This window comes from Macrotis lagotis, chromosome 1 (genome assembly GCF_037893015.1).
Source record: "Macrotis lagotis isolate mMagLag1 chromosome 1, bilby.v1.9.chrom.fasta, whole genome shotgun sequence".
Taxonomy (NCBI): domain Eukaryota; kingdom Metazoa; phylum Chordata; class Mammalia; order Peramelemorphia; family Peramelidae; genus Macrotis; species Macrotis lagotis.
In genome coordinates this window covers 563,897,626-563,920,345 of record NC_133658.1, presented here as the reverse complement: position 1 = coordinate 563,920,345, position 22,720 = coordinate 563,897,626, and the positions used below count along the sequence as shown (strand labels likewise).

The 22,720-nt window shown below is 36.9% G+C and overlaps 2 protein-coding genes across 3 annotated transcripts in view; one reads left to right on the top strand and one right to left on the bottom strand.

Moving 5' to 3' along the window:
- Positions 1-10,212, top strand: part of RMP64 (ribonuclease MRP subunit p64) — a 16,668-nt gene extending 6,456 nt beyond the window's left edge. Inside the window, exons 5-8 of one of the 2 annotated variants that reach the window (XM_074214519.1) lie at positions 383-729; positions 1,105-1,166; positions 2,867-3,126; positions 5,278-10,212. In XM_074214519.1, the coding sequence (XP_074070620.1) occupies positions 383-729; positions 1,105-1,166; positions 2,867-3,126; positions 5,278-5,710 (1,102 nt within the window). In that variant the 3' untranslated portion in view covers positions 5,711-10,212. The remainder of the gene's footprint in view (positions 1-382; positions 730-1,104; positions 1,167-2,866; positions 3,127-5,277) is intronic. The other variant, XM_074214518.1, reaches the window with a different exon arrangement.
- On the bottom strand, positions 9,159-22,720 carry GTPBP8 (GTP binding protein 8). The gene is made up of 6 exons (XM_074214520.1): positions 22,394-22,720; positions 18,772-18,870; positions 17,192-17,322; positions 16,056-16,155; positions 14,348-14,466; positions 9,159-10,984 (listed from the first exon to the last, which is right to left on the bottom strand). The coding sequence occupies exons 1-6, from the start codon at positions 22,718-22,720 to the stop codon at positions 10,894-10,896; spliced, it is 867 nt and encodes a 288-aa protein (XP_074070621.1). The 3' UTR covers positions 9,159-10,893.

Sequence of the window (22,720 nt, the reverse complement as noted above, 5' to 3'; positions counted from 1 at the left end):
TATTTCTTGTATATTTACGTTTTCCTCCAGTAGCTTCCATATTTTTGAATAGGTAATGAATGTTTAGCACATCCTTTTAACTCTTAGATGCTTGAGAGTGTTTCTGCTCACCCCAAATCCCTTTAGAAGCCATTTTTTTCCTAGTTATTTTGAAGCTATAGAGTATATTAGAGAAGAAAAGGAATTTCTTTTTATATCTTACTCAAAGTGGCAATAATAATTTTTAGAGGATGATATTTTGCACACTGAAGATTATATAGAAATTGCCATGGAAACACACATATATATCTATATATAATAGTTTAATGATATAGTCTTGCATTATTTTAATAAGTTTACAGTATTCTGATAGTTCATGAATTTCTTTCTTTTTTCCCCCCAGGGTCCTGTATAAAGATGCTTTAAGAAAACTTGTCTCTTTATATAAACCTTTATTTAGATTGCTGCAGGAGTTATCCAGGATTCAACCAATGCCTTACTTCAAAAATTTTACTTTTCCTGCTGATCTTAAAGAATTTTTAGGAGAAAACTATCTTGATGTCATTAAGAAAAAGATGGTAGCTAAGGGAGTAACAAAATTGCTTAACAAAATATTTCTTACAAAAGAGACATCAAATAAGCCTATTGAAGAAATGACCTTAGAAGTTCCTCCAAAAGCTAAACAAATGAAGCTGAAATTAAATGATGTGGATTTGGGGAAGGCAGTGAAAAAGAGGAAAACATACAGAGGTAACTCATTTTTATTTGCTTTTACTTCTGTCTTTGTCTGACCTGGGTTATAAATTTGCATTGCCTGGGATAGATTTTAGTGTACATTCTTCTTAAAGATGGAGTTAGTGTTGTTACTTTTAGTATACGACAGGTATCCCTAATGAGGCACAGTTATCTTTTTGTCTGTTTAGGGTAACAGGTAAATTTCTGAACTTGGACATTTAGACATTTTAGTTCACTTAATTAATAGTCTAATGATTCCTATCATAGTCACCTCTAATAGTTTGGCAAGAAAGAGATTTTTGAGAATGAATTAGATTTGTGAGGTTAGTATCTATTTGAAAAGGTCTGTGCTATCCTAAATCATCCTGTGTGATTTTTCTTTTTTCACAGAAACTTCATCAGGATTTGACCTGAAGGCCTTTTGCAAACGACAGAAGCATAAAACTACCTTGGTCTGTGTGTTTTTAAAATTATATATTAATAATATTGCTTAAATATAAATTTTAAATTATGAAAAAAATTCGAATTTTCTTTAAATATTTTGAGAAATATATATTTTAATCAGTTAATTCAGTTGAAAGGAACACTTTAAATCAAATTGGTATATAAATAAAATGTTATATATAATATAGAAATGTTTTATATAGCTTCACATGTACAATTAATGTTATATTGCTTGCCTTCTCAAGGGGTGGGCAAAGAAAGGGAAGAGGGAGATATTTTGAAACTCAGTTTTAAAAATGAATATTAAAAATTAAAACAGATATAGAGATAAATACTGTGGTTTTTCTTTTTTTTTAATTTATTTTTAGCACTTTTTAAATTTTGTGTTCCAGATTCTCTCCTTCCCAACCCTTCCACACCCACTGAGAACACATACAATATGATATAAATTATATATGTGAAATTATGCAAAACATTTTATGTTAGCCATATTGCAAAAAAAAAAAAATGAAGAAAGCTAGATTTACTTCAATTTCCATTCTGTTTTTTTAAGGAGTTCTTCAGTAAATTTTTATGGACCCCCTTTTCCATTAGGCCAATTCTGCTTTTAGGTGTCATTTTTTTCATTCTTTTTTTTTGTGCGCCATTTGTGTCTTAATTCTCTTTTCGTTATTTTCTTGCATCACTCTCTTTTTCTCCCCCCCCCCCCCATTTTTTCTTCTGCCACTCATCTCTTTCTTTAAAACTCTTCCAGAAATTCTTGCTGGCTTTAAGTTCAATTATCAGTTTTCTCTGAGATTTTACTTGTGGCTGTTTTCACATTGTTATCTTTTTCTAAGTTTCAGATTCCTTTTTATTGTTGTTGCTCATTTTCCCAGCCCATTTCTTCATTTTGAATCTTTTGTTTAAGTTGAGTTCTGCTCACCTGGGGGTGAGGAGACTCTATTCCAAACTTCGGGCTTTTTCTTGCTGCTATTTTTAGATCTAATTCTGGGAGTCTTCAAGTGTTCAGTGTTTCCAGGTTGGTGTGATCTGGGGAAAAGTGTGATCACTGTTCCCTGTCTGCCCTCTGGTGCTTTCTGCTCCCTCTGGTACTCCTCTTGGCCCTGGCCCTGTGACCTGATCCCGTTCTCCTATGGCAGCAAGTAGTAATGTTCCTCTTGGCCTTGTGACTGTGACCAGGTTCCCTATTCCTTTGTAACTGACCCCCAAGCATTCCTTTTTATTCCGGACTGTGACCTAGAATATCCCTGGACGAAGAGCTCTGGAAGCTGCTGCTACTGCTCTCACCCACAGTCACCTTTGTGATTCAGTTGCTGCTGCCCCTACTATGTTCTGGGCTCTCCTGGACCTCCAGAATTGTCTTAGGCTGGGAAAGTGTCTCACTCTGACCTTTTGTTGGCTTTGCTGCTCCAAAATTTGATTTGAGGCATAATTTTAAAGTGGTTTGGAGGGGAATGTTGGGAGAGTTCTGCTAGCTCCTGGCCTGTATGATACAGTGTTAAAGCTTTTAGGCTGTTTTTCTTATGGGCAGCTCCATATCTATTATGTCATGCTAGCTCTGAGTCAAAACTTAGTGAAATACAAATATGTTGTATTAGTTTTTTTTTAAAATACATTATATATTGTTATAATGTCTAAATTGTTTTCCCTTGCCTTGGGGCTTGTCACCCACTTTCTTAGTATTCTTGCTTTTCCACACTTAAAGGACCCCAACTTCAAATCTGTATGTTCTGAGAGGAGAGCACAAAAGCTCACTGGCTCGGCCCAGCCTCTGGTAGGATCCTCTCATACCAGAAACCTTGTATTGAGGATCCGAGAGGCTCGATCTTTTGCACAACTTTCAGAAGAAATCCAGATGGCTATTTTCTGGTGTAGAAGAAAAAAACTGAAGCGTAAAGTTACTTTTCTGGGTAACAAACTTCTAAAAAGTAACAGACTTAAACATGTGGAAGCCCAAGGTTGCAGGTAAGTCTCATTACTATACTTTTGGGTACAAGCTGTGAATGTTTTTTGCTTTTTTTGTGTTTTGCTACTTCTTGCATTCACTAATATTTAATAAAGAAACATACTCATTTTATCACTATTATTTTCAATGAATTATTGTTGATAACTTATGTGTTTCCTTTGCTTAAATTTCCCCTAAATCCCTTCTGGTCTGGCACAGTGAAGAGAGGTGCTAGACTCGGAATCAGAAAAACCTGTCAAAAATCTCTTCTCAGACATTTCCTAGCTGTGTGACTGGGGGGAGTCATTTAACTCCTGCTTAGCAGTTTCCTTCTCTGTAAAATGGGGATAACAGCAGCTGGTTCTCAGAGTTTTTGTGGGATCCAAAGAGATAATTATGAAATGCTTAGCATAGTGCTTGGCCCATAGTAAGCTCTATATAAATGTTTTTGCTGCTGTTTTTATTAGTCATGTAAATCACCACTCATCATAATCACTTTGATAAGTTTGGGAGGTTCTCATGTGTCATGGATAGCTTGCAGACAGCAGAACTCTGATGCTACATCAATTAACAGGCAGCTGCCTTAGTATGTTCAGAGGAGCTGGGAGTCATCACCTTTTATACTGAATTCTTCCTCTGACCCTTATTTGGTATTATCTCACCTGAAAGCTTCTGTAGCTCTGGTTTTGAAGAATAAGAAACATCTTCTTCCTCAGAGAATCCTCCTCCCTTTTCAGGGGGAGCTTGTTTTTAAACTGTCCAGTTATATTTGTGTTTGTATGACACTTTCAGAGGCAGTCTTTTTTTTTTAATTTAAATTTTCTTTTTAAATTGTGAAGGAAAGACAACTTTTATATAATTTATGAAGAATATGGGAGACCTTTTTTCTAGCTCCTATCCAAGAGCTGATATTTATAAAAAAAAACACATTTCTTTTTTTTTTTGCATTGCAAATCAGGGTTAAGTGACTTGGCCAGGGTCACACAGTTATTGTCAAGTGTTTGAGATTGAATTTGACCTCAGATTCTCCTGACTTGAGGGCTCATGCTCCTGTGCCACCTAGCTGCCCCTAATACACTGTATTTCAAAATATAAAAACCATTCTTAGTTCACCATAGTTTGAGAGTTGCCCTGTTTGAGACTATTGGCATTTTAAGAAGCCTTTATTAAACTTGGCAAGGTAATAATAACAAATTTATTTGTGTCCCCTTCCATGTTTCTGTTGGTGGATTTGTGAACTAGTTCAATTATATAAGACAACAATTTGGAACTACACCCTAAAACTCCCAAATTGTACATACCTTTTGACTTAAACAGTGCTGTTATTTAGGCATATATCTGAAGAAGATCCAAAACAGAGGCAAAGACCTACATGTTTCATAATATTTATAGTAGTACCTCTTATGCTAGAAAGAATTAGAAGTCAAAAAGGTGTCCATAAATCTGAGGATTAGCTAAATAAAATCATGGTATATGAATGTTAATGGAAAGAATACTACATCCTAAAAAGAAAGGAGTATGGTATGGAAGTAAGAGTTTGGAAACAGACATCTAGAGATCATATTGTAACATTTATTCAGGTCAGTAAAACAAAATGTTTTAATTGGGGTAGCTTAGCTAGCACCATGGATAGAGTGCTAGCCCTGGAGTCAGGAGGACCAGACTTCAAATTCTGCCTCAGACACTTAATATGTATGTGACCCTGGGCAATTCCTTAACCCCAATTGCTTCAAAAAAAAACCCCACCACTAAATAAAAATGTGTCTGTGTTGTCCTAAGTCCTAAACATATTAAGATAAAAAAAAAATTATAGTCCTTATGCTCAAGAAGCTTATGTTCTTCTGAACTATGTTGTTTCTTTTTGTTTTTATATTTTATTTCCTTCCCATCTTCCTTGCCTACCTAGAACCATCCATTGTAATGAAGAAAAAAGAGAGGGAAAAAAACAGTTCAGCAAAACAGGATAATACATCAGACCTGAACTCTCATTTTTGTCTTCATTTTATCTTGTACAGAGCCTGTCTAAATGCTTTGCACAGACTATGCACTCAGTGTTTGTTAAACTGAATTGTGTATTTTTATATTTTGTGGACAGAGATGGAAAGAAGGGAGAAAAGAGGTTTTTTTCTCTAGTTAATAGGTTTAAAAATGTTTCCTTTCTCTTTTAAAAGCTTGCCTAAGAAATTGAACTGCATAAAAACATCCATCTGTAATTTTCTTCTCCACGACTTGAGTAACATGTCTTCAAAGACCCACCTGAGAAGAATCAGTTCACAGAATAAATCTATAAAGCAGCAGAGGAAACCACAGAGAAAGTTGCAGCCCATTGTTCTAAAGGAAATTCAGCAGTTTCTTCATCAGAGTGAGAAGGCTGTCACAGAGGGTGATGCTAAAAGAACATTCTCAGACCTTACAATTCATAGACCCAAACTGACATCTAAAAAGAACCAACTGTTGCATGACAGAAACGCAAAACTTAGTGAAAATTGTAGTGGTGCAATGAAGTCACCAGCACTGGCTCAAGAAAAGGAGAATAACACTGTATCACAAACTGTCAGAAGCATGGATGACATTGATGATATTTTTTCTTCTTTGGGAGTTTAGATGTATGTGTATATATACATATATATATATGTATATATATATACATACAGCTCATAATTGTGGCTGCTAAAAGGATCTTCACATTGTGCCTCTGAGAGATCGGAGTTTTGCATTGTTCTCAGAAGCAATGGAGGTATCTGTCTTCTTGCAGAATTACTCCCCAAGTCCTGAAATGGACTTTGAGCCATCTCTGAGCCCCTCAAAGCTTGGACTGGTTTGATTTGTTTACCAAGGATTGGTTTACCAAAGAAAGATTGGCTTTGAATAAATGTGTGTTTTGAAATAAATTAGGTACCTAAAAAATTTATTTTTGTCAAGAGCCAATCCTAGGCTGGCTCCATTGGATTCAGAATGTGTGCTGTGAAACTGGAGGTTGGGGGTATCCAAAAGGTCACTGATTTATTGACAATTACAGTATAGTGATATTGTCATTTCATTTTTGTCCATGGGATATCAAGATTTCTAGTTTTGTATGACTGTATTGTCCAGCTTTTAAATGACATAAATAGAATTGATCACAAAGGAAAGATAGTAATAAGACACTGGTCTTATCACTGGGCCAAATTAAATTAGTTTCCATTTTCCCATTTACTCAAAGGGTAAGTGCTTTGAATGCTTAATCACTCCAGTACATGAGAGTTAGAAATGCTTTATTAATATTTCTATTTTTGAAATAGAAAAATAGAGTTTTTTTGGGGGGGAGCAGGGGGAAATGGAACATTTTATTCCTCTAAAGATGGCAGAAAATGTCAGGCTTCTATTCCATATAAAAATGTTTTGGATTTTTTTTTTTGAAATTTGGCTTTTTGGAATTAGAAGAGCTCCAATTCTTTTAGTAGTTTGCATCCCAGCCCAGTTTGGCTATGACTTTTGTCACTGGACTATGATAATTCTGAAAGAGAGTGAGGCAGACTTTTGTGAAGCTCTGCCTTGCTCAAGTCTAATTCACATGCAATTCAGGACATCACCTGTGACTAATGATAATCAGTCTTTGAAAACAAAGGACAAACAAAAAAAAACCCAGAATGAAGGGATCCCATTTGGTCACTGAGTCTGTCAGATGTCCCAGTAGACTTGAATTTGAATCCTGACTCACATCTCTAACTTGCCTTGTGAACCTGAGCAAGTAAATTGGTCTGATTTGGTTTCCTTCCTAATCTTTTAGAATGGGGATAATAACCACACCTACTTTGCAGAGTAGTTGAGGATCAAATGAAACAAAGTGAAAGATACCTTCAAAATTTGTCTGTTTCTGCCTTTTTACCCACTTTTGCTATTTCTCACTGTGTCCTAGGGTCCTGAATCTTCTTTGTGACATGACCACATTAGAACCCTTCCTTCTCAGAGGAATGTTTTTAAATGCACAAAGGATTATAAAGGCAACCAGTTATGTTGAAATATAGTTTTCCACAAATAATAAGATTTACAGATTCTCAGGTTAAAAACTACTGATATCCCTTTCACCTCCCTTTTCTGTCTCCTTTTCCATTTGCCTGGACCCTGTCTTCAATCTTTGTGAAAACATCAAAGCTTTGTCTATTAATTCTATGGGAAAAAAAAGTATTAACACCTTCCTTGTCTGGCATTTAATTACTATGGATTAATCCTCTATTAGGCAAGTCTAGTTGTTTACATTTGAGCTCTAAACTAAAGCTAGATGGTGAAGTGGAAAGAGCACCATCCCTGGAGTCAGGAGGACCTGAGTTCAAATTTGGTCTCAGACACTTGATGCTTATTTAGCTATGTGACCTTGGGCAAGTCACTTAATCCCACTGCCTTGCCATGCAAAAAAAAAAAATAAAAAAAAAACAGGTAAAGACCTTGAAATCTAATAAAAAAAAAGTTACTAATTGAGCATTACAGGGACTTATTTTAAATTATAATATTAAAAAATGCTACTTCTAAGTTACCAAGTCAGGAACTCAGGAAGCTAAACCTGTAGCAGTTGAAATTCAGGAATAATTTCTACTGTCATTACTTTATTTCTTCCCCCAGCCCCCGACCTCCCAATGTTTCAGACTTCACTTATTCGCATACTGGAAGTTAACAGCACATACCACAGGAACCACTGCCTGATTTGTATGTAGAGCATCAGGAGGGGGAGGGAGGCAGACTTCTTGCAGCTGCAGACACCAAGGCGGTGCCCCCATTCTCAACAGGGAGACCAGTCTTAACCACATCAAGGAATAAGCTGTTTTGCATAAGGGACTTTTCTAGATAAGTGAAGTGTTGGTCTTTTTTTCCATTTTCACTCTTTAATGAGTCTAAAATACACATATGCTTCCCTTCCTTAGTAAAAGCACCTGAAATATGACTTAACTTTCTCTTAGTGATTTGTAACCTTCCTTAGTCAGTTACTTAGGAATATTTGCTAAGGGAGATGATATAGCTGAGTACTTATAACCATGAGTTGCATCAGAAACTTTCGTTTTTGAAAACCCAATCAACCTACTTTTGCTAATTTTTTGTCTCATGATAAAGGCTATTTGGCTATGACCTATAGCAGTGTAATGTGGTTGCCTTCATGAAAAATTACTGGCTTAGATTAGAAGCAACCCATTTGCAAGCAGTTTCTTGATATATGGAAGAGACCTTGATGGCTTTGGCAGTAGCATCTCATCACCAAAATATTTCTCAGAGCTGTATTTTCACCTTCATTTTCCTTTACTGTCACAGGAATGGTGGAGTTTTTGGAGGATGCCCTTTACCCCTTGAATTTGTGGGAAGGTCCACCATTCCAAATCCAAATCTTCATTACTGGTGAATAACATATCAAGTTTCTTCACCGTTTAGACTTCAGAATTTTCTCATCTGGAAAATGAAGGCATTAAAAGCTAAATGACTTCAGTCCCTTCCAGCTCTAAGCCTGTGAAGCTATATCGATGAAAGGGACCTGATCATTTCAATTTAAGCTCTCATCTTGCAGATGAGGAAATTGAGACCCAGACAATTAGAGGTAGATTGCACAGTAGATAAAGCCCTGGGTCTGGGGTCAGGAAGAATGAAGTTGAGATCCATTCTCATATCCTTCCTGGCTTCATGATCTTGGGCAAGTTACTGATACATCTGCCTCAGTTTCCTCAACTGCAAAATGGAAATAATAGGGTTGTGAGGATCAAATGACATATATATGAAATGTTTATCACAATGTCATGCTTTAGCACATAATTCATAAAAATACACATTTGTTCCTTCAAAATATTGACACTGAATTACCAGTTACAGAGCTAGGACCAGTCTCATTAATTTTATGTTGAATAAGGTCCTGGCTCATGAACTTATTTAGTGGTAATATTGGCAGACAGAAGTATGGCAACTGTATTGAGACAGTGACCCAAACCTTTCTGAATATATACAGATAATTTTTATCAAATGAACTTTTATCTTGAAGGCAATCAACATTTCTTTTGAGAGGGAACAGAAAAAAGAAGCACTAAAGGAAACAATGATCTATGGCTTCAAAGAACAGGTAAAAGTGAAATTTGGAAGCTGCTGCTCCAGTCATGATTTAATTTGTAGTAATCTGCACTATTACTGTGTGTGTTATACACACACATGCGGATAATTCACTTTTTTAATCAGTTTTTTTCTAATGAAAAAAATCAGTTTGCTCTTGAAAAACCTTGTAAAAACCATGCATAGTTGAGCAAAACAAAATCCCTGTGTTTCTCCTATGTTCAAAAACATCTGTAACTTGCATCATCCATTTACCCTGTTAGAGATAAGCAGCAGGTTTCATTGTTTTATCAAATCATTGCTGGCAATTGTATTGTCAGAGTTTTAGGGGAATAGCTTTCAAATTTGTCAAGTTATTTTTGCTGTTTAAAACTGGTAGTATTTGACTCACCAACACCTCTAAAGTTGTCATTAATCAAGATTCATTAAAGTGGGCCCATTTCATTGATATAAGACATACTCTGCCTCCTTCTGGGGACTATTAAATGAGAAATGAATTCTGAAAAAGTTCTGTAACTTGTTTTATTTTCATCAATTACATCTAGTCTTTTAAGCTTTTTCACTTCGAAATGCTAAATATGATTCAGCCAACTGTATTTGATTATTTAAGAACAACAATAACTTATCTTTCTGGTAAGAGGTTTACTCTGAGCTTTTCAATGAGAACCAATTATACAAAACCCTGGGTGCCATAAAGATGTTTGTAGAATAGTGTCATCATACAACTTTTTGAGTGCTTGGACTGTGCATTACATTGATTCTCAACTCCAAACTTTCCTGTCACTGAGCAGAGAAATACAGGAATGTTGTTCTAATTCAGAAATCTATATTTGCTTTTGTCAAGCATATCAGATTTATCTTTTCCTTTTTAAAGTTAATGAGACTTTCTTAGCTTGTCTTTTTGCCTTTCACTAGAAAGTGGGCACTATAACATTAGTTTCTCTGATACCTTTCATTATGTTGTGTAATGGCTTACCTTGCTAGATTGTACTTCAATAAATACTTCCCAACAGTTTGTTGGAAGAACCCACATTTTATTGAAAATCTTATTGTATTAAAATATATTTAGCACAGATATGATAAAGTATAGTATATCAGTATACACACTTCCATGTATGCTGCTTACAAAGCAAACCCTATTAAATAACTGCTTTGAAGTATTTCTAAGTCTAGGCTATAATGGAATTGTTTTAAGTAGATAAGACTAATGAATCAATTGTGTTCCCAAAGGATGTGCCACAAAACTACACACTTTGAGACTTCCACATTCTCTAGTATCTTATCCACACCTTCAGTGGCAGGTTGAGTGCCTGTTCCTCTAGGTTTGGGATTGGGGTAGCAAAGCTGCTTTCTCTGTTCTAAGTTCTGGGGAAGTAAATGGGGGAAGTGATGAGAGGGGTGAAGGAATCAATGTCTAGCAGGAGACCCTACTATCTGGAAGCCCTTTGTTGTAAGCTTAATGTTCTATGATTTCTCATGACAAAGAATCCTAAACCATTAGCGTATGTAACAAGTTTAAGTTTCAGCTTGTTAAAAAAAAATAACTTTTCCAAATAATTATTCTGAATTGAACAACATGATTAGATCCATTATATCCATTTCTTAGGCATTAAAACTAAGGCAGAGATTACTTTGAGAAGATGCAAATGGTTCTCTTGCCATGTTCAAGATAGACAACATCTAAAACAATGTTGATGTTCCGGATGACACAGCCAGTCTTTGAGAGTTTAGCCAAGCTTTGAGCTATTCATATGAAGGTTTCCTGTTATATGAGATATAAAACACCTCAACAGATGGATTCCAGAATATGTCACAGAACTGTGAAAAGAAAAAAAAAGAACAAGGAGATTTTTTTTCTGAGTAATATCAATCTGAATTTAAACTTTTGAAATTACTTTTCTGGCCTGTATCACCTTTTTGGGAGTTCCATTTGTGAAATAGTGAATATTTTTAATAAATATCTCTCTAAAAATTTAAAGCATGCCCCTTAGTTGTACAATTCTGGGATTTGCTGAACAATCACCCAGTAAGTATTTATTACTACTAGGTACCTAGAACTGTGAATCAATGAGGATACAAATACAAGAAATGAAACCTCCCTACTGGAAAGCATCTTAAATTCTAATAGTGGAAACAAACAAATATCTATAAAAATGCAGGCAGGGGCAGCTAGGTGTTGCAATGGATAAAGCACTGGTCCTGGAGTCAGGAGTACCTGAGTTCAAATCTGACCTCAGATACTTAATAATTACCTAGCTGTGTGGCCTTGGGCAAGCCACTTAACCCCACTGCCTTGCAAAAAACAAAACAAAACAAAATCCAAAAGAAAAAAAATTCAGGCAGCATAAACTTAAAAGTGAATAAATATAAACACAAGGTAGTTTGGGAGAGAGAGTACTGGCAATTGGGAGTGGGGGGGATAGGACCATGAAAAGGCTTTGTGCCAAACATAGGACTTGAATGACTTATCTTAGCAGCATTTGGAAACACTTCATACCAGATTTTAAAATATTTTTAAGGCAGTTTTTCCATTCTGAACATCAAAATCTATCCTTGCTGATCATGAATTTATTCCTTCCCAACTTTCCTTTTTTCTACGCACTTCAACCTTTTATTTATTTTAGTCACCCAACAAGAATGGTACAATATTTCAAGAATATACTCCATGAATTTTTACAAAGCTATAAGGTGTTGATATCTTAAATCAGCCCATATTTGGAGTAATCACAATGATTTCCAGGTCATAACTAAGCTTGAATCCCATGATCTTATAACTACAAGCTTGGATTATTACATTTTTCCTTCTTCAATAGCATAACTTAACTTTGGCCATACTACTTTGCTGCTGACTCACAAGTTTCTGAGATCTTCCTGTCAACCTTTATTAATTTATCTTAACATCAGTAGTAAATATGGAATTCTAGGAGAACACTTAGACATAAAAATGTATATCTGACTTAGACTAATGTTGCTGAAGATGATATGTATGGAATTGTTTCTAAATTGATATCTTGCTGAATCTATTACCAATGAATCATTCTGAAAAGGTCATGTCTTTTTAGGGCTTAAAGGCTAATAAGATTATTCTTCTAAAAAAAAATCTCAATGACTAATAGTGTTCAGGGTAGGATGAAGAAGTATCAGAAAAGGGAAAACTGCCACCCCAGGGAAAGACAAGGGTATGGTGCCACCTCGAGACCTTAACACTTCCTCAGCCCCTCGGCTGTCTTTCCCTCTAATTGGAGGGCAAGAAGGCAGAGCAATGAACTCCATCCAAAGTCTTTGTTTATAGAGGACTCAAGATAAATTCTTTATTTTCCATCAGCAGTTTTGTTTGGTTTCAAATCTACATCATGCCTCTGATCTGGGGACTCTCTGGGTGGCCCCCCTCCAATCCCCCTTTTCTACTTCCTTTTTGATATCCTCTTCTCCCCATTAGACTGAAGTTCTTTGAAAGCCGAGACTGTCTTTTTCTTAGTCCCATCCCTGGCACTCAGCATAGTGCCTGAGACATAAGAGAACCCAAGTGGAGGGTGGCCCAGTGCCATCCTTGCAGGAGTGGCAGGTGAAATGAAGGTTTCTTTATTTAAGCTGATAAGGTAGGGAAGGAAGAATGAGTTCAAGGCCCATGTCTCTGCAAACATATCATTGAAGATGGTCCTGCATTGTCTCTAGACTCCATCCCCCTTCATTTAAACTCCATTAACAATCTGGTGTCAAGTGCTTATTTCCAGGTTGATGTTAACCCTCTCAGTTCTGCTTCTGACTCAGTTCACCTTCACACTTTTTTGGCTCCCTTTTCTAGGCAATCTTTCCCTGTTAGAATATAAGCTTCCAGTGGGAAGGGACTATTTCTCTTTTTTGCTTGTTTTGAAAACCCTAGACTTTAGCATAGCATTTAGCCATAGAATATATTTAATAAAAACTGATTATTGCTTGGTCTGCATTCCTCCCTCACTCTATGCTCCAGTTAAACTGGCCTGTACTTGCTGTTTTCCAAAGAGGACATTCCCCCTCTGGCTTTCCTCAGATCCTGTCCTATAAAGTCTTCCCTCCTCATCTCTAGCCTCAGGTCAAATGCCACTTCTTTGAGGATTTCCAGATTTGTTGCCTCCCTTCTTTGTTGTCCCCCCTTAAGATCACTTTGTACTTTGTATGTAGTCACCTATTGGAAACATGTTCTATTCCCCTCAGCTTAAAATGCAAGTTCTCTGAGGACAGGGAGTGTTCTTACTTTGTTTTTTGTAACTCTAGTACAGAGGTAGGATTGCCAGGGCAATTGCAAGTGATACTCAAAATTCAATAAATCTAGTAGCTTTTGGGGGTGAATTAATTAAATGTTTGACCAGCTGTACCCTCCAATGATGTTAAAAATATCCAATTAGACCTTGGCAGAAAAAAGGTTCCCTGCCCCTACTCTAATACCTAAATTAGTGTCTGCCACACACAGTAGTTCTTCAATAAATGCTCTATCAATAGAAATTATCAATCTGAGAAATAATAATCCTCTCTATCACAGGTCTCATTGGAATAACTAGTGGTTAAATTTTAGAAATTATCTTAGAATCTTAGAAATAAATAATACTTAAGTTTTTATTGCACCAAAAAAGTAGAACAGTATTTCCCTGCTGTTCAAAAAATACTTACTACATTAATCTTCTATTCCTTTCAGAAAATATGAGGTCTAACCTTAAAAGCTGACCTTTTGTTAGAAATGCCTAGAAAGGTGAGCTGGAAGGAACTGGGTTGGAATAAAGTGACAGTGAAGGACTCTTGTAACAAGCAGATAAAGAGAAAAGCGAAGGAAAAGTAAGAAGTAGGTAAGAAGAGGATGCTTAAGGTGTTCAAAATTATAAGCCTCTTCCAACTCACATGGATAATCCCTGTGTCTGCTAATATTTTCTTTTTTAATTTATTTTTAAAATATAACTTTTTAAGAAAAATTATTTATTTATTTTGAATTTCACAATTTTTCCCCTAATCTTGTTTCCCTCCCCCAACCCCCCACAGAAGGCAGTCTATTAGTCTTTACATTGTTTAACATTCAACTTAAAAAAAATTTTGAGTTCCAAATTCCTCTTCCTCTTTCCTGCCCTTTCTACCCACTGAGATGTCAAGTAATATTATATTAATGATACATACCATCAGAATTTCTTTAAAAAAAAAGGCAGTTAAGCTCACCTAACAGGAAACAGCTGAGGAAAGCATCCCTGGGTTTGGGTGTCAATAAATTCTTGGATCTGCAGAACTTGTTTTGCAAGATAACCTTTGGAAGCTTTGTCAATTTTTGTTAACACCATCTATAAAATTTATTTTAAAAAGGAGAGTGAATGGGGACTGGAAAAAATTTAAATGAATCAACGAGTGATTGAAAACAATACAGCCCTACTAATAACTCATGCTTACAGAGAACTTTACAAAAACCTCAAGGTAGATAGTGCAAATATTAGTTAATCATATTTTACAAACAAGAAAATCACTGCAAAAAGATCAATTGCCTAAGGTCCCATAGCTAATAAATGTCAGATTTTGAATATCATTATATCTATCTTTATTGAGAATTATTATGTGCATTAGATTGAGTCTCCTTTCCAAGTTTTTATGTCACAGGGCTAAACTAATACTGATTTGAATCCGAAATCTGTATTTGCTTTTTTGAAGCATGTCAGATATATCTTTTCTTTTTTTAAAGTTAACAAAAATTACTTAGCTTGTCTTTTTGCCTTTCCATGAATATTTTGTCCCCCAAAGAATATTATTACTGGCTTTCTCTCTCTCCTTCCCTGAGGGCTTATTCTTAAGGGGTGGGGGGGAAGGTTATACTGGAGTTCAAAATGAGATGCTATATAGAAGAACTCTTCAAATTCCATTCCCAGAGTAAAATGTTAGACCATCAATTGAAAATGAGGAAGAACCATGATTTATCTGTGCTTTTCCACACTAAGGATTTTAAATATTTTATAAAAGTCAAGTGCTTATCACATATGATTATTTTTTAAAAATTAAAGGATTATTCATTGACTGCTATGTGAGGCAAAAAATATTGAAACTATCTTACAAGGCTTTTTACATTCAGCAAAGTGGCATGTTTCGTTAAAAAAAAAAGGAAGGGGCTGGAATTCATATTTTTGGTGGCCAAAAATTAGAAACCAAAGAGATGCCCATTAGCTGAGGAGTGGGTGAACAAATACAAATATGATGGAATGCTATTGTGTTATAGATAATGATGAAAAGAATGGTTTCAGAAAAAGCTGGGAAAATTTATGAACTGATGAAGACTGAAGTGGGCAGAACCAGTAGAACATTGTACACAGTAATAGCAATATTATAAAGATAAATGTGCAAAAAGATTTATCTCCATATCCCCATTATTGCCCAGTAGGGACTACGCTGCCTCTCTTTACCTGAGGGAGGTTATTCTTTTAAAAAAAAACTTTGAAAAACAAGACAATCCTTTTAAAGTTGGTAACATTCGAGAAGGATTTTAATTTGTACAGGAATTCAATGTACATACTCAACAATTTGTTATACTATGTTTCAAGAATGTGATTCAGACAATCTGAATGTAGGCTGTGCAACCATAGATCTTTTGTTTTGCATGAAAAGGGTCAATCTTTTTTTTTAGACACATTCATTGTATATGTGTATGTGCTTATCAAAAGGAGATAAATAAGGGCTTCATCTTAATTGGGGTATGGTTTTTAATATCAGAAGATTCATAGGAGAAGGAGGGAAAAAGCACAAGTATATATTTTTAAAAGATTCAACGGAAATTTTACTTCCACTTCCAAAACTGAAAATCTGTACATTTAGCTAGAGACATAAACCTATCTGCCTCGAGACATCTTAACATTTGCGAATGCAAGCAGGATGCTTGGTTATCACTTACCACATAAGGTAATGCGAATTCTTCACACATTTCTACAGCAATAGTATCTGCTTTCTGAATTCCAACAACACCATCTACCAACAAAAATGTTCTGGTCAAACTGTAAGAATTAGAAATGAACAAAGATTACTGCAGTAACACTTTCAGTAGATTTATCTCTCATGTTCTCTTCACAATCTCCCACTTCTCAACTCAACAAGTACATTTCTTTCCTTGGGACATTCTATTTTTTTTAATTGGTTTTTGTAAGGCAGTGGGGTTAAGTGACTTGCCCAAAGCCACACAGCTAGGCAATTATTAAGTGTCTGAGGCTGGATTTGAACTCAGGTACTCCTGACTCCAGGGCCGGTTCTCTATCCACTGCGCCACCTAGCTGCCTCACTTAAGTCATAGTCATTTGAGAATTCTCAAAACCAAAAATACCATTTCACCAGGAAATCCAGTCTATGGCCTCAAAGGTGCCATTGCTTAGCACATGCATACTTTGGAATAATAACTCCAAATAAATAGAAAGCCATTGCATTGTAACACTGAGGATTAAAGACATTAACCTACCAAATCCTTACAGAAATATTGTTATATAGCTTACCATTTCAAGTAAACATGTGGTAACAGGAGCCACTAAATATATGAAATATGACCAATAACATTTTATAGTCTTATTTAACTCTGAAACATGGGTCTTACACATTACAATAGCTAACATTTCTATGGTATTTATCCATTTAACATTTCTACAGGTTCACATAGAGAGTTCTCCACATATTATTTGTTCTTCTCAGCCCTATGAGATAGATGCTGTTATTGTTTCCTTTTTACAGATGAGAAAATTGAGGCTAAAAGATTAAATTTATCATTTCATTATGACATATAAAATATATCTAAAGAAGAAAACTTAGCCAAAGAATTTCTAGATTCAAGAAAGTACATAAAAGGATTAATTATCCTCATCTACAAACTGAAATCAATAATGAAATATTTTGGTTCCAAATAGTATTTTAGAAAATTACAAAGCAGGGGAAAAAATTTTACAAAAATTAAGTTGGTGATATAACTCTCAGGGACTGACATGACAAATTTAAACTGTTACTGTATTACTAAAGAACTACGTATATTGTTAGGAAGTTTTTCCTTACTTTGGCCGTTCTTTCAGATAAGCTTCTACCATGTCAACAAAATCCTTGGGTGCTTTAAAACCATAGCCTGGCATGTCCACCAATGTAAAATATTTTCCAACTTGGAAAAAGTTCATTTTCTTTGTATGTCCCTATTGAAGTAAATGGGGAAAAAAGATGAATTAAAAAAAATTTTCAAATCAAAATAACTACCTGATCTAAATATTAAAAATGATATCATGTCAAGGATAATAGAAATAGAATACAACTCCAAAGCCCTTGATATCCACTTCAGTCATGTCTCCATTACAAAAAGGTGACTTTCACATATACTCTCTTTTATCCATTTCAATAACCAACACTGGGGCTAAGAGAGCTATGCCACAGACAAGGAAGGAACCAGGATCCCATACAATTTCCTACTTTCTGTATAGCTCTATAGGTGAACATAGGTAGGAGAAAGGAAGAAAGGTAGAAGGGTTCTTTGGGAGTAGTTGGGTAAGATTTTCTCTCTTACCATTCCTAGTAATGGTCACTGGAATGAGGTGCAAAGAAAATGGGTGTGGGGCTCAATTTTCATAGGAATAAGAGAAAAGTATTGTTGAAGGCAGGGTTATGGGCTTTGGTGAAGGGGAAAGAAACTTTCAGAAGTATCAGGAAGGTAAAGTTCATGTGTTTATTACTTCATTTGGTATTGTTAAATCATTTTAGTTGTGTCAGACTTTTCATGACTCCATTTGGAGTCTTCCTGGCAAAGACAGTGGGGAGGTTTGCCATTTCCTTCTCCACTGGATTGAAGCAAAAGGAAGTTAAATGACTTGTCCAGGGTCATGCATAGAACGTATACAAGGCTGGAATGGTCTCGGACGGTCTTCTTGAGCCCAGGTTCAGAACACTATCCACTGTATCATTTAGCTGCCATGTTAACATGAAAGTGGCCATTAACACTAGAGAGGTACATAATAGGATTGGGAATTTATATGTATATGCAAAGAAAAATTGGTAAGGTACAATTGAAGTTAAGAAGTGAAAAAAAATATATGACATTAGAGGCCCTGAAATAGGTGTGGAACCATAAGTGGGCTTTTTTTAGTTTTGTTTTTTTTTTGCAAGGCAAATGGGGTTAAGTGGCTTGCCCAAGGCCACACAGCTAGGTAATTATTAAGTGTCTGGGACCAGCTTTGAACCCAGGTACTCTTGACTCCAAGGCTGGTGCTTTATACACTACGCCACCTAGCCGCCCTGGACTTTTCTTAAAAAAGAAAATAAATTTTGTCCATGAGAGAAAAAAGTGAAAAAAAGGAAGAAAAATCACAGTTTTGAAAAGGCATTAAACTCTTAATAAACATACTAAAAAATAATCCTACTTTTCTTTCCAAGGTACACAAGTAATTAATTAAAGTGATTAAAGAATGAAGATGCCATTCTTTCCTTGCCTAACCTTGAGTGAGATAGCCCATGTCACAAATGGTGTCTATTATCAAAGACATAGCCCTTAGAAACTTAAGAGGAAAAAAAGGCTTTTTGCATCTTCCCACTCATCATCACTTAATTTATAAAATACATATATGTTCCATTCAGCTTCAAATATTTCAACATACCGGCTTTTTTGAAACTCTGACTTCAACCTCAGGGACCAGGGAAAATAAAGCCTTTATTAGGGATGATTTTCCAACATTGCTTCTTCCTATAAAGCAGACCTTATAGAAAAGAGAATCAATAAAATAACAATATGAGACCTTAGTATTTTTTTTCTCAATTATAAACCTCTGTAAAGATTATTATCTTTAAAGGTCTCCCAGACCCAGGATCTGAGAAACTTAAATTTTGCTGAAGCTATTGAAAAAGAAAAAAAATTACTAATACCCAAGAATATGAGTTCTGTACTACAGATAAAAGAAAAAAGTGGAAGTTAACTTTATGGCAATTCTGATGCATTTCAAGTGTTTTCCTTAATATACAAAATATAATATTTCACTTAAAACTATTTACTGAGCATTCCCTAGGTGTCAACTGCTGAAGATTTCAAGAAAAGTATCTTTTAAAAAAAGGAAACAACATCCTTTAAGCTCTATTTTTCTCACTTATTCCTTTGGTTGCCTTAGTGTTTAATAACCACTGCATATAAATTAGCATCTGAAACTCTTCAAAAAACCATTTCCTGCAGGGCACTATCATAGTTCTAAAACTAAAAAGCTATTCATTTTACAGACAAAAATACTCAGGGTCTTGGAGATTCAGGGAATTCCTCAAGGTCCTGAAGATAGTGTGGCTGTGATGCCTTCCCCATTGATGTTAAACCAGAAAGGCTTTGTCAGCTGAATCAGTTCAGGCATCATCAAATTAATCACTAAGTACAGTGTATACTGGTTTTTCTAGGCTTGGCATATCTGCTTAGTCTACCAACAAATCCTCAATCAAAAAGTGAAGCATTCGTGTAATTTTTTCAAAGAGCAAAATGTTTCATCATCGTTGACTTTTGATCAGAGAAGGGGCCAATTAATAGCTTTCAGTGGAGTTCTTTCAGTGTTCAAATTTAAAGGTAGGCCTGACTGATTTAATAAATGTATATAACCCAGAGCCCAGGGACCAAGGCATATTGTCTGCTTCTGTGCCTCCAACCCAGTTGTCTGGTTACAGTCAAGCTGGGCCCTATGTGGCAGGAGGTTGATCTGCTTCCCTCCCTACTCCTGCTGCAGGTAATGCAGAGCTCTCCCCTGGGTACACCAATCTTGTCCCGCCCCCCCAAAAAAAACAAACTGGTCAATGACATGGCCTTCTCTAGCTCCATGAAGTCCAATCAGATTCATGGTCTTCTGGGAAATGCTCTCCCATCTGCCACCACCTCCAAGGACTCTTCAGACTCCTCATCTGCCTGGGCCTCTGCGGTGTAAAGCCCTGCAGCTGAATCCCCTAATATGTATATGTGTCCCACCCCACCCCCCTCCTTAGACTGTGAGTTCCCTGAGAGCCAGTACTCTCTTTTCTAATTGTAGCACAGTGATAAACACATTGAAAGCATTTAATAAATGAATTCTTCCGTGAAAGAATTGTCTCCTGATTATCATCATTAATGTAGAAGTAGTGAATTAATTACTGGAGAATTATTAACAAATCCTAATGTAAGAACAATTTTTTTTTATTTAAAGAGTAAAATTACTTTATACAATATGATAAATTCAGATAAATTGTTAGGACATGTGTCCCAAAAATGATTTTTTTTTTCTAAGAGGGAAAGAGTGCTAGAGCTGGAATCAGAAGACCTGTGTTCAAATCCAGCCTTAGACATGTACAACCTATGACACTTTGACTGAGTCACGTAACATTTCTCTGCCTCAGTTTTCTTACCTGTAAAATGGGGATAGCAACTGCCCCTACCTCTGAGGCTTGTTGTGAGATCAAATGAGTTATTTGTACAACATTCAGCAGTGTCTGGCACCTTAAGGTGGTATATCAATACAATTTTATTTTAGTAGTAGTAGTAGTAGCAATTTAGTAGTCATCTGCTTAATTGAGCATAGTTAACCAGTTCCTGCTCTCCACATTAGTAGGTATTTTGAATGAAGAACATTGACTTAAACAATAAGGACTGGATCAAAAAGGAGAGTCAGAGTGTCAAATTGAGACAGGGGTTGAAGGCTTACTATTTATTAATTCCACTACTGGGCTTTTCTATCGACTGTTGATGTGACCTTTGGCAAGTTACTTCTCTAGGGTTTAGTTTCCTGAAGAGTGTCCAAGGTTTCTTCCAGTTTTCAATCTATGATCTCATGAAAAAATTGAAAACCAATACATAATTATATTAAAGGAAACAATGAAACAACAGATGAAAGTTTGTGAGACACAGTTCTCAGAGGAAGATTTCTATCTCTGAACCCTTAAATGAACAAAAGAGAGGAGAATCCTAATGAGTTGTGCATGAAGCTAAAAAAACAAATAGGAAAACAAGTTTAAAATCCCAAACAAGCACAAAAGTAGAATTTTGAGAATCAAAGAATAAATAAAATTGAAAACAGAAACTACTGAGCTGATACATGAAATATTTTCTGAACAGACTAATAAAACTGATTTAAAAAAATGAGATGAGGGGAGTGGAAGAAGCTTTGCTGTAGCTATGCTTTTTTTTTAAATTTTTTTTTTCTTTTTTTAGTTTTTGCAAGGCAATGGGGTTAAGCAGCTTGCTCAAGGTCACACAACTAAGTAAGTATTAAGTGTCTGAGGTCGGATTTGAACTCTGGTCATCCTGACTCCAGGGCTGGTGCTCTATCCACTGTACCACCTAGTTGCCAAAAAAGAATAATAGTGAATCATTTAAAAATATACAGAAGCTAGCAAAAAAAGACAAGTATGGTAGGTATTAGAATTCCCATGTAAATTTCAAAATACACAATAAAAAGGTACAAATAATAGAAATCCATAGTGTTCTATGAAGGCCTTTTTTGTCCTTTGTATGAGATGCTGGTATTTCTTGTTTTTTGTCAAATAATAATAAAAGGGAAAATTAAAACAAAACAAAAAAAATCAAAATGAAAATTCACCATGAAAAGGAAGTAAAAAAATAAAAAAAAACTACTAGAATCATCCGCCCCAACCTCCTGGCCAACAAATTTAAGAGATTCATATTTATGAAAGTTGCTACTTTTTCCTTTAGAGGTGCGGGAAGTGGCACCTAAGGAAATGGCAAATCCAACTTCAGACACTTAATAATGCCCTAGCTGCGTGGCCTTGGGCATAACCCCATTGCCTTGCCAAGAAATCTAAGACATAAATAAATAGTCCCGGGGGCTTCGTGGAGGGCCGCGGGCACCACGTCAGTGTGAGCCACGGGTGCCCCTTCTCTGTCAAGGGGGGTGTGCCGGCTGGCTGGGGGCGCGCTGCGGACCCGCGGGGCACTGGGGGGCACCATGTGCTCGCCGCCCCCTCCCATGCTGTCTGACCCGGGCCTCCCACCACCCATGGAGGGGCCGCCCGAGGGTGAGTTTGAGGGGCTCTGCCTCAGTCTCCGCACCCGTGGAAAGGGGCTGGTACGTTTAAATGCGTTGGCATCTATAGCTTTGGGGTTTTTTAAGTTTGTTTTGCTTTTTGCACGCCAGCTGCGTCACCAGGCGTGGGCGGTCACCCGCCGCGCCACCCGGCGGCCCCCTCCTGTAACTGCACCCCCCCCCCCCCCCCCTCATGCGTCCTCTCTGCGCAGTCTCCGCGCGAGGCGGCCCCTCCCCTCACCTCGGGCCGGGCGGGGGCGGGGGCGTGGTCGAGGCGCTCGGCGCTGCTGACGTAGTCAATCCGGTGGCGGGGCGCGGAGCGGAAGGCGGTCTCGGCTCTCGCGATGTCCTCCAGGCTGGGGTCGAAGGTCCTCACGTGGAGCTTGGCGCCGGCCCCCGGGGCCATGCGGCCCTCCAGCTCCTGCAGAGGGAACACCAGCCTCTTCCGCCGGCTCTCGGGCAGGCGCAGCACCTGCGCCACGGCCGCCGGCCCGACTTGCGCTCGCGCCCCCAGCGCCCGGCGCGGGGCCGACCCCGCCAGGGCCGCGGGCAACCCCGGCAGCCTCAT

Coding starts and splice junctions, on each gene's coding strand:
- GTPBP8 (XM_074214520.1), bottom strand. CDS start 22,720: ATGAGGCTGCCGGGGTTGCCCGCGGCCCTGGCGGGGTCGGCCCCGCGC. Junction 18,871..22,393: donor CCGCCCCCGCCCGGCCCGAG/GTGAGGGGAGGG, acceptor CTTTTCTATAAG/GTCTGCTTTATAGGAAGAAG. Junction 17,323..18,771: donor TCAGAGTTTCAAAAAAGCCG/GTATGTTGAAAT, acceptor TTACTTCAATAG/GGACATACAAAGAAAATGAA.